The sequence below is a fragment of the Nanorana parkeri genome, unplaced genomic scaffold (genome assembly GCF_000935625.1).
Source record: "Nanorana parkeri isolate BGI_ZX_2015 unplaced genomic scaffold, ASM93562v1 scaffold22, whole genome shotgun sequence".
NCBI classification, from domain to species: Eukaryota; Metazoa; Chordata; class Amphibia; order Anura; family Dicroglossidae; genus Nanorana; species Nanorana parkeri.
Genome location: NW_017306290.1, coordinates 1,861,514 through 1,873,526, shown reverse-complemented (window position 1 = coordinate 1,873,526; position 12,013 = coordinate 1,861,514). Strand labels below are relative to the sequence as shown.

At 40.8% G+C, this 12,013-nt stretch overlaps 2 protein-coding genes across 2 annotated transcripts in view; one reads left to right on the top strand and one right to left on the bottom strand.

The window, feature by feature from the left end:
- ASF1A (anti-silencing function 1A histone chaperone) overlaps window positions 1-7,910 on the top strand; it is a 13,172-nt gene extending 5,262 nt beyond the window's left edge. Inside the window, exons 2-4 of the mRNA XM_018563805.1 lie at window positions 1,037-1,152; window positions 3,154-3,330; window positions 7,369-7,910. Of these exons, the coding sequence (XP_018419307.1) occupies window positions 1,037-1,152; window positions 3,154-3,330; window positions 7,369-7,581 (506 nt within the window). The 3' untranslated portion in view covers window positions 7,582-7,910. The remainder of the gene's footprint in view (window positions 1-1,036; window positions 1,153-3,153; window positions 3,331-7,368) is intronic.
- MCM9 (minichromosome maintenance 9 homologous recombination repair factor) overlaps window positions 1-12,013 on the bottom strand; it is a 73,318-nt gene that overhangs the window by 31,436 nt on the left and 29,869 nt on the right. The window lies entirely within an intron of this gene.

Below are 12,013 nucleotides of genomic sequence, written 5' to 3'. Positions count from 1 at the left end.
CGCACTCGAGTCATTTCACCACCCTGGATATTTCAAATAATTACAACCCAAAATTAAATTCATTTCATTGGGATTTTATGGTCTTAACTGCAACCCTTAGCACCACAGGCAGTAAGAAACATATTGAAACTACCATCATGAAGGGCTCATCTAAAAAAAAAGCCTGAGGTGAAGTGGGAAAAAGAAAGCCATCACTGGCAACATTACACCCTGTCTGGAATTTATCACAGTGCATGTAACAGAGTGTGTGGAGTACAGCATGCATGGTGGAAGCCATCACTGCTCATCTCTTTGGGAACACCACCATAACATTAAAGATGGCTACACACACAGCCATGGGTGACCCTGCCTTTTCAATTAGATGCAGGCACCGTCTGTTTGCTGAATACAAAGCCGGCAGTGGGGATTCCTCCCTCCATGCTGTTTAGAGTGGATGGGGAAATCAATGGATTTCTCTCATTTAGCTTGCAGTGCTGAAAGAGAGGAATTCAAATGGTGCATAATGCTGTAGGGATACCTTTCATCAGCAGGGAATGGGAAACTGGTCACAATTTCCAACAGATAACCAAATACAGAGCAGTTCTTGAATTAATTGCAGCACAAAGCTGAACCAGTGGGAAAGTAGTACATTTTTTTTTTATTTTGGATCTGCTTTAAACAGCTTACATCAGTGATAATATCAAACAGATTGTTTCTTGTCAGGTACTTTAGGAAACACAAGTTAAAATAGTATGAGTAGACACTGGTGAGGTGAACCACTAGCCAGGTTCTTCTACTAAAGGTATCAGTCTTTTGAGATGTGAGTTGAGTTGTAACAAAAAAAGGTGACAGTCTTGTGTTTGGGTTCCACAATTATTTGTTAATTCTGCATAACGGAAAATCAGTTGGGGGAGTAGGACACTGGACTCTAAGACATAAAAAAAGCCAACATGGATTTCAGCTTGGCATCAACTAGAAAAACAAAGATCACTTTAGGGTAGAGATAGACTTTAAAACTGAGGAATACACTTGATGAACATTGCTTTTTCTCCTACAGACCTGGAATGGAAAATCATATATGTGGGTTCTGCTGAAAGTGAAGAATATGATCAGGTTCTGGACTCTGTGTTGGTAGGACCCGTACCTGCAGGACGGCACATGTTTGTATTTCAGGTAAGATACCATGCAATGAACAAGAACTGTTATTAGTTTCTTTCCAAGGAGTACATGTATCAAAACCAAACAATTGTATGAACACTAATACTGCACAGTCCAAAAGTTGAGGAAAACATTGAGGGTGGCATGACAATGTCATATTTAACCAGTTTGGTTCTGGGCAAAAATTGCATTTGCTTGTTTCAGCACCATATTAAAATAGCACCCTAATAACAGATGCTGTTCTAGCACAATTTGTTGCTTGAATCACCAGCAGCACTGAAAGCCAGGGCCCATGCTAAATCCAGGAGCTGAATTGACCAACTAAAAGGCTATACCACTAGAGTTCTGTGGCTACAGGGAAACGTCTGTGATATCTCAATCATCAGTAGTATTTTCTTTGACATGCAGCATCCATGACAAAACAATGCATAGCCTTTCCAGCTCTTCCTGTCCTCCTCTGCAGCAAATAATCATTGCAGTAGTGATTTATTCCTTGCATATACCAGCAAGCATTACATTGCTATAACATCTGGTGATGTACAGGTGCATTGCGGACTGGATCCAGTCCACCTAATAAGGGTAGCAAAAAGTACTCCATTCATAAAATCATTTAGAAAAATATCCAGTCCATCACAGGAGTGATCTTGGAGCAGTGGCTACTTTACAACACACACACAGGGACCATGGGAAAGAAAAGTAGCCACCCTCCAGAAGGAAGGACAGTGTCAGCACCAATTCAGAGATGATGATTTGAAGATCTACAGCCGAGTGATACACAAATAAGATAGATTTTTGTTAATAGTTAAGGTACTTGAACGTATTTTTAAGATTGAACTCCTCAGTATAGCGTCACTTTTAGCTAAGCTTTGAAAACAAAAGATAGAAGCTGATTGGTTGTCTTGCACAGCTGCTGCAGATTTTGATTCCCTGCCACCATCCCCATTGGATTTCTGAAATAACACCTGTGCTCATTGGATCAAATGCTTGTGCTATCCTGCAGCCCATTTTTAAGGTGGCCATACACCTGGCGATTATCGTACGATAATTGGGAGGTGTATGGAAGGCGTGCGACCGTTTCTACTGTACGGTCGCACGTCTTGTCTTACAAGCATGTTTGAAAACCCGCCGAGAATCGTACGATTTTCGGCGGGTTGGTGGCCTGCTCGTAAGACAAATGCCGGACGGGCCGGTGTGCGCAAGCGCACACTGCCTTTCAGCATTGCAGTCATCGGAAGCCCACTTGCCCCCCCAGCGGGGCGGGCTTGCGAGGATCGCAAGTACGATCTTCCTGTCCAAGATGGGCAGATTGTACGTTTTTAAATTACCTTACAACCATCGCAAGACGAAAGCCTTGGTTGTAAGGTGTATGGCCAGCTTAAGTATAAATTCTTTTCACCTTTGTGCATCCCAATGGAAAGTGTAAAAAGCTTTAAAAAGGGTCATGGGTGCTCCCAGGGGCAGTGGTTAACTCCTAGAAGCATCCTAACCTATCATGTGTATATTTCATGCATGGAGGAAATACCAGCAAGTGTATCTTAACATAATTTGTGAATCCTGAGTACAAGACTGGAGAATCAATATACAGTTTTTCAAAGCACAGATCCTCATAAATTGTATCTTCATCCTTACAGTACTATTGACTGGTAGGGGCTCCAGTAACTTGTGCCCAAACAATGTAGAACATTAAAGTTGGTTTTATGTAGATCAAATGTTATGTAACCCAAAGGCTGTCTTAATATAGTCAATGTAGTCACACATTGTCATGTATTCCAGTCAATCAATCAGCAATCCCCACATGGGCAGCATCATACCTGCTATGCCAATAACAATATTCCTGCGTTACACTTCAAATTTATCACTTCAGCTCGGAAAGGGTTAATATTAAAAGCAGAGGAGGATCTGTCTACAGCAATGTCGGAGTGATATTGTACTATTTGTGCATTTTTTCCCCATTCTGCTGTATTACTGATGTTTTTCTTTCCCCAAAAGATAATCATTGCCTCTTTTCACTTCAAGGCGGATGCTCCCAACGCTGGACTCATTCCTGATGCAGATGCAGTTGGTGTCACAGTAGTTTTAATAACATGTACATACAGAAGTCAGGAGTTCATTAGAGTGGGCTACTATGTTAATAATGAATACACTGAAACAGAACTGCGGGAAAACCCACCAGTGAAACCAGACTATTCCAAGGTAAGAACTGCTGGCTTGTTCTACCACTACAAGTCACATGGTGCCGACTTGGAACAAGGCTGAAAGTGGATCAGTTTGGCACCAGTGCACAAGCTTTACCTACTACAGTTTGTGTTTGAATCTGCAGTACAGTAAACAGCTTTACAGGCACTGATAAGTACACATTAGAAAAATCCTAGCAAAGGCAAGAACACATGAGAAAAGCAACACAATGGCCATTAAATAAGCATTTACAGCTGTGTCCTACTGTAAGAACATATCATTCTAGGAATATGACAGCCGCCAGCATGTGTCATTCATAATATCAGGTCAATATCTGGGGTGTGGAATTCCTATCGCCCGAAAAACTTGCTGTACCGGGTGCTGGGAAGTTTATTTTTTTACATGTAGCCCTGCTTCGGGCAAGCAGGGTTTAATGTAGAATGAGGGAGCCATTTTGTACAAATTTGAGCGGCTGTACAGCCTCTTAAATAACTTGTCTGTCATGCCCCCCCCCCCCATGGTCTAGTCCCTCACCCGTCACCTCCCTCTGCGCCATGGTTTTCCAGAGAAGCAGGGGACCCCGGGCAAATTCCTTCAGGATGGAGAGCAGGGAGCAGAGCGGAGAATGATCAATCTCCGCTCTGCGATCAGTGACAAAGAACCGCTGTACTCGCAGCACTCCTTTGTCAGCTGTCACAAGTGCTAGATCTTCTGTATTGGAGGGCAGGCTCATAAAGAGAACCTGTCACCTCCAAATGCTATCACACAGGGTCTTGTTACCCCCCTGTGTGATGGCAATAAAGTTATGTGAAACAAGTAAAACAAATAAATACAAATAAAAATGTATAAACAAGTTTAATATATATTTTAAAAATATAATAAAATAAATTCAAACCTGCTATTTGCATGCAAATAAATGCACTCATAGGGCATTGTGTAGGAGCTGAATGCTGCCCCCATTCCATTGTGTGCCATATTGTGGTAGCTGGGCAGCAGCGATCTCTTAACATGCACAAGGTGCATTACAGGTAAGTTTACTTTCCAAAGTATTTTGGGAAAATGGAATTACCTGCTAAAATCTGACCCCCCTCCCCCCTGCTGCTATACTTACCTTTCGCTGGTACGGGTTACTATCTGTACCCCATACTGCCATCCAGTGCAGTCCTGCACTATGGATTTTGAATTTCACTCGCAAATTGCGAGCACTCATTGGTCAGCGCGGTCACATGACCACGTTGACCAATGAGAAACACTTCTTAGCACGGTTAAATACAGTTTTGTTACAATTATTTTTTTGTATCACGACAAGTAATCATGAGGGACAAGCAGATTGGGCCTCTGCTTTAATCCTTGGACAAGTAGTTTTTTTTAATTCTTTTTTTTATGTATTTATTTCCACACCCCTGTAATATATAGAATGCCATAAACAAGCTTGGATTTATAAAGACCCTACATTGCTGAGTTACAAGTTGCACTCTGTCTATTAAGTGATTAAACAGGATTTCACCAATGTGATAAGGATTGTGTTCTTACGGTGTTAAAGCTGAAGACTTGCTCAACAGGTTAGATTTATATTTTTGTTACTAGTAACAAGTGACCAAGATATATAAATAGACACACAGAACTAACTCAAATCAAAGAAATGGTGCCTAAGCAATACTACATTTGTACAGTAAAGAATAACCTCAAATCAATATATAAGACCATAAAACAGCCAACATAGAACATGAATGAACTGGTATTCCTATTTTCCAGTTTTTCTACTTGCATCTTATCTACTGTTTGTGGTGGGACCTACACACCTCAAGAAAGGGCAAAAAAGAAAGATGTGTGTATTCACATTTGAGCAGGTTTATAAAATGTCACCTGCACCAAGCAACATTTAAATTCTTTGTTTGAATCCATAAGTTAGTGATTACAAAACCAGAACAGTCCAAATGTACACCCATATAATGGCCGTGAACAGAACATGTATAGAAAGAGGAAGACACCAAGAAGTCAAACAAAAGCTTTCCTGCAAAAAGCAGAGGAAGCAGAATAGGAAAGGCAAAAGACAAGAGAAACCTTATCCGAGAAAGCAGCAGGAGGAAAAAAAAAAAAAGGGGTGGAGGAACGCCAGGTTGGTATGTATCGGCTATTGCCCGGGAGGAAAGGTCCAGAGCCATGCCCCCCCATCATCTCCAAACCAGTCGTTCATAAGACAAATCTATGACACAGGAGGTGTCACCACAAAATGGAAAGGGGAAAAAGTCATCCTACACAGCCGAGGTTTATTCCATGGAGAACAGGAACTGTTTCCAGTAGAACCATGTATGTGAAGATTGTTCTGTGGTGTCCTTGAGAGATGGTTAACTCCTCCATATGCACAATGTCGTTAACTAGGGATGCAACGATACCTATACTAGTATCTGTGCCAATACCGAGTATTTGGGCGAGTACTCGTACTCTCCCAAATGCTCCGATACCTTTCCCAATACTGGAACTTCTGGTCAGAGGGAGGGTGCTCTGCAATGTCCCTTGTTGGTCACAGATCATTTTAAAAAGGGCCAGCCAATGCTTGAACAAGCTACAGTTTGACATCTCCACTCAGCTAAATCCAGAAACACAAGGTATGATCATTCAGTACAGAAGTTATCCATTTAGAAGAGATGCCGCAACCTGAACCTGGCAACATTTAAAATCTTTGGAGTAGCTGTGCTACAGTAGTCTATGGTTGCCACGGAGCAGGATACTGCTATACATACGTTTGTTTATAATGGTCCATGTTAAAAATGTAATCCATTGAATCTCCAGATCACAAGATGTAGCCTACCATATACAGGAATAAAACCAATTATATGGACAAAAGAGATCTCACACCCAGCTAATTTTTGAAGGGAAATGGGCATATGCTGTATCATTATTTTGATAAGTGTATTAACGGTCAGTAATGAAAAATCTTGAAGACTTTATATTTTAAAAAAGTAATTAACTAAATCTGCATATAAAGAACAAACTTGCAAAAATACTCAGTCTCAAAGTAATTTTTTCATGCTGCAAGGCAGTGTTTCTCGACCTTTTTTCAGTAACAGCAGCCTTCAAAAGTATGCAAAATCTTGAGGCGCCTCAGTCTAAAGTGTAAAAACATAAATGTAGAAAAATTACGTGTTGCCCCTCCAAAATTCATACCAGACCCTGCTTATAGAAAACTCCACGTAAAAACAGAAAAAGTGGGTCTAGTAAGCTGTGTGCGTCTCCTCAAACACACAGGCATGTCAAGATAAGACGCTTTTCCCTCCTCCAGGCTATTAGGTGGACAGCTGCTGGAGACTGCTCTGTGCCTTCTGATCTTGTACTTGACAGGAAGTTCATGGAAGCCGAGCAGAGAGAGCTAGAGTCAGCTGTTTAGAAACATGATTACTGTTTAGGAGAAAATGTAAGGTAAAACATTGCGGAGCAATGTATATTTGTTTGATCTGGATTATTTATTAAGAAAATATTTGAGAGTTTAATACTACTTTAAAAGTAAAGATTTGCTATGTTATAGGGAATATATTGAAATGTTAATTGTGTCTAAGCAGTGCCCTGAAAAATGCACCTTTTGTCTTGAATTACTCCTCAAAAATAGCAGTGTACTTTCTGTGCCTACAGCCTTATAGCTTCATACATGCAGTATGAGATCTAAGGCACTGCTGCCACTGACTGCTAGTTTTAGGAGATATGGAGATGCTGCTCTCATGTGGGGAAGCAAAACCCTGCCTCTACCAAGATGGCTGCCTCTACAGAGCAGAACAAGGCATGGTATGTCAGTAAGTAGGATATGATCAGCTGCAGGGAGACGCGACTAGTCCTTTGTCCTGTTTTTTGGGCAGAGCTTCCATAGTTCTCTTTGAGTTGCTCCTTAAAGGCTGCTATCAAAAGTGTAGCTGTCTCCATTTTAAAACCAATGTGTGTAGGAATGCCCGTTATTGTTAGTTTCCAGCAATTCCAAATCTAATGCAGGTAGTGCTTACACCAACATAATAGGAATGAGCTAGTGGTTATATCTATTCTAATATTCTTTTCATTTTATTATAGCTGCAAAGAAACATCCTGGCATCAAACCCTAGAGTAACAAGATTCCATATAAACTGGGAAGATAACACAGAGAAGCTAGATGAACTAGACAACAGCAACCCCAATCTACAGGCCATGCTTTCCACAGAGGGCATGCCATCTGCTTCAAAAGGCTGGCCTGCCTCAGAGAACTCACTCAATGTCATGCTAAAATCTCACATGGACTGTATGTGACTATCTGCCTGGCTCCATAAAAAAGACTAGTCCACCAGGACTCACAGTTTCCAAATCAGCACATTACTGGGCAATGTTTGAAGAAGAAATACAAACAAAACTTTCAACGGTAGCATTTCCAGTTGGAAACTTAATTTGAACTCATAACTATTTTTAACAAAGTTGTCATTAAATATATTAATATATTATTTTTCATCTCCTTTCTATAACATTCTATTAGAGGGAGCCTAATGCAACTAAAGAGTTTTGTATTTATTTTGCGGTGGTTAAGTTCCTTGCCGTTGACTCCACATTACCGTTTTTAAATAAACCTAACTCTTTTACACTTGGCTGAGCAGATAGTATTTATAAGAACTGTAACCCACAGACTGTGAAAAATTCTCAGGTAGTTAGAATATGCATTTTCTGCTTTCAAGCTGAACTTCCCAAGCATTGTACCTTCATTTCAACTAACTAATCAAATTAAAAGAGATTGAAAACAAAAAGGTTACTGGCACTAGGGCTACAATGCTTGGTAATGAGCAAGTGATGAATACATTACTGGTGGAGGACTGCGTGCAAAGAAAAAAACAGCCATCAAGCTTAGTGGGCTACCAATTCTTCTGCCTACTACAAGAAGGTCCATTGGATCAGTCTGGAAATATCCAGACTGATCCAATGGGCAGGTCATAAGGTAGATGACAATGCTATATCATCGCTCCTATTTTACACATTATATCTGACAATTCCATTTTATAAAACAATTATTTGCATTACCTCGGTATTACTTGGAAATGGCTTCCGGAAATTCATCTCACATGCACCACATGCTGGAGAGAAACGTGGATGGGTTACAGGAGCACTTGCAAGTAGTCTTGCTAGAATGTGAAAGTTCCTGCTACAAGTAGAAGTCACATTAGCAGTGGCCAGAGATAGGCTTTGCCAGCTACCGAGTGGCTTGCCAAGGCTGGTCAATCAGCGGTAACAGTGTGCTCAGCCACATCCATTGCTTACACATCTTCATGTCCCACTGTTTTAGTTGTTGCAGCAGCTCAAGGGAGACCATACTGCAGTGCTTTACACAGCACAGGGAGAATGTTGTCACCCTTTCAAAAGAAAAGCTTCATCAACAATTCTGTTGGCAGGATCACCAGTAATTTTTATAATATCCAAAGGGGCCAAAAGAGATTGAGCAATGGTGTTCCTTTTTTCCTGTCCAGGTAACATATTAGGTTTTGTATGTTGCCCTTAGTACTATTTTAAAATGAAAGCCTTTGTTTTTTATTTTTGTCTATGTTCCCAGTGAGAGATTCAACCTATTTGTCTTTGTGACCATTGCCAGCGGGACACAAAGGAAATACAAAATTTTACAGCTCTCACCACAATGGAGGAAAAATTCAAGGACACCTGTTCTGTTGAGAACTACGAGAGGATTTGCCCCCACTTTGAAAAGATCTTCTGTTACTTTCTGTTGGAACCCAAAGGCAGCAAGTGAATGTAAATATCACCAGTGGGATACAACCAGCAACCACACCCAACAGGGGGTTTAACCTTCATCTAATTCAGGGGTGTTAAACTCAATTTAAATTAGGGCCACATCAACACTATGGTTGCCCTCAAAAAGTATCTGTAACACTATATAAATGCATAATTGCCTCTGCATTCGATTATTACTGGTTTTAGCAATAACTTAATTCCCTAGATCTGAAAGTAGAAGTCTAGGAAATGGCCTGGTGGGTCGGATTCGGCCCCTGGGCCTTGAGTTTGGCACATTTGATCCAATCCATCTAAAAAAATAGTAAAAATAATAGTTTGGCTTCGGATACACTTTAAAAGAGAAGCCAAAATATTTTTTTTGGTTTTACTTCCCTTTTGGGTCACTGGAGTACATGTACCTGTGACTCAAAGTCAGGAGATTATCAGCTGACATTGCAGAGCCGCAGCCAAGAAGGGTGCGGACAATATTTTTGGGATCCATCCGGCTGGCTAAAGCCAGAGCCAGCCGTGCACATCCTCTTCTGCTCTGGAAGAACAGTTAGACCCCATTCACACTGAGCGACATGCAAATCGCGCGACATTGAGCGACGTGTCGCGCGACATCTTCCTATTGGGCTGTATGCAATCAGGAGCAATATCGCTCAAAATCGCTCTAAAAAAGGGTCATGTAGAAGCGACAAGCTACCAGCGACGAGCTACAAGCGATATTGAGCGACGAGATGTGAACAGCTACATTGAATTGTATTGGTGAAGCTACAGAGAGCGATATAGTGCGGAAATATGAGCGATATCGCTACAAAAATCGCGCGATAAATCGCTCAATGTGAACGGGGCCTTAGAGGGGAATCTTTGCAGAAAGCAAAGGCTGAAAGTCACTGCTCTTCACAGGGAGAAGAGACTAAAAGCTGACTGATTATAGAGGTTACAGGATTGCTCAGCTCTTGGCGTAGAGCTGGCATGTGAGCTCACTTGCTTAGAGCCAGTGTTCCACACTGGCTCTAAGCAACGTTTTTTTTTTTTTTAACTCTCCCCACACTTCTCCTTTAAGTTTGAAATCCGTACAGACAAAACGTACATTTAACCTTCTGGTAGTTGCTGCAGCATTAAACCACCTAGTCCACTAATATGTATGGAGCAACACTGTGGTCTTAGCAGCAGATGTGTAGAGTGCAGCCAAATTCAATTTAAATACATAAAAAATACATTATGAAGCACACTGTGCTCTTTACCTTGGATTCAAGTGTTTGCGCCAAGTATAACCTCTTTTTACAAACAGTCACTTTGATACTATAATATGTAACACCACAATCAAAGACTTGTGCTGTATTAAAAAGTATTTAGTTCTAGCAACTGGGAAAAACAAAGTACACTCTGTAACAATGCATCATTTGCCCACAGACCACTGTCTGCAGAGAATCCTCTTTATGCAGGTAAATATGTTGTCATGCTCCTAAAGAATAAGGTGTTTTCTGTTAACTGAAACTTCCTGCTAGATAATAAATCAGATCTACTGTTCTCCCACTGTGGGCTTGGGATCCAAGATCTGTGCATCCACAATCCCAGTAGCATCTCTTCTCTCAGACTTGCTCCTTGGTCATGGCCTGCAAGTTCTTCAGCTGGAACTCACTGCAAGTGAAGCACAGATAGCTTCTATACTCTTGGGTCTGCACTAAAACATTTTATACTCGCATAGGGATTACAATTCAAAGCATCACATCAAAATCCCAACGCAGGTTTCATTGAAAAAGGCTTATATGGATATCGCTTATATACACATACCAATAAAATCAGTTTACAAGTGTTTATTTTTCTGAACATTTTAGAAGAGTTCACAATATTGGGATGAATACTGACAAATGGCTTTATTAGAGATAAACAGATGACATGGGATGAAAATATCCAGTGTTCTTTGGTTATATACAGGTGAAACTCGAATAATTAGAATATCGTGCAAAAGTAATTGCAGTAAGTGCTGCAAAAGGGGCCCAAACCAAGTACTGAGTACATATGCATGCTTGTACTTTTCAGAGGTCTGATATTGTTCTATGTACAATCCTTGTTTTATTGATTGCATGTAATAATCTACTTTTTTGAGGTTGTGGATTTGGGGTTCTTGGGGTTTTCATGAGCTGTAAGCCATAATCATCACAATTATGACAAATCACGGCTTGAATTATCTTGCTTTGCATGTAATGAGTCTATCTCATATATTAGTTTCACCTTTTAAGTTGCATTAGTGAAATAAATGAACTTTGCACGATATTCTAATTATTCGAGTTTCACCTGTATATGTTAGAAAACATATATGATGCGATTTATGTAGCTGGTATTGTGCTCTATGCATATTACACAATAGTGAGAGTTCTATGGAGTTAAATATTTTCAAGTAAGAAGTGGCTTGTATGGCATATGTATACATGAAATATCCACTTGTATATATTTAAAGCCGGAAGAAGCCTTTGTCAAGAAAACTTGGGAAATGCGAAATGAGAGATGCTGTTAACTGTAATCTAAATGTGAGTATATTACAACTTTTAGTTTATGTACCCTGTGGTCTGCATGGTTTGTACTTTGATTCACCTTTCAGTAAGTTTCAGCTACTGATGAGGCTGGGCTTGGCACAAACCCAGTTCACCCAAGACCACTCAAAATTGTGATTTCCGCCCCCTCCTCACAACCCATTCATATGCAGAGGCGCATTTTTCGCCCCACAGCTATATGGCACAAAAGGGTAGAGAATGCCCCCACCGCAAGTGCCAGGAGGGGGGGATGGCAGTCCAGCTGAGCAGTAGGGGGGTGTCTGGTGCAGAAATGCTGTCTGTGCTTTAGCACCTGGCACTGAAATAGCACTCCGCCAGACAGAAAAAGTATAGGGGGTAAATTCCACTGCTACTGACCTGTCAACCAATGAGGTAGGGTTGACAGGTCAGTGTTAACCGCCTGACCTGTCCCCCCC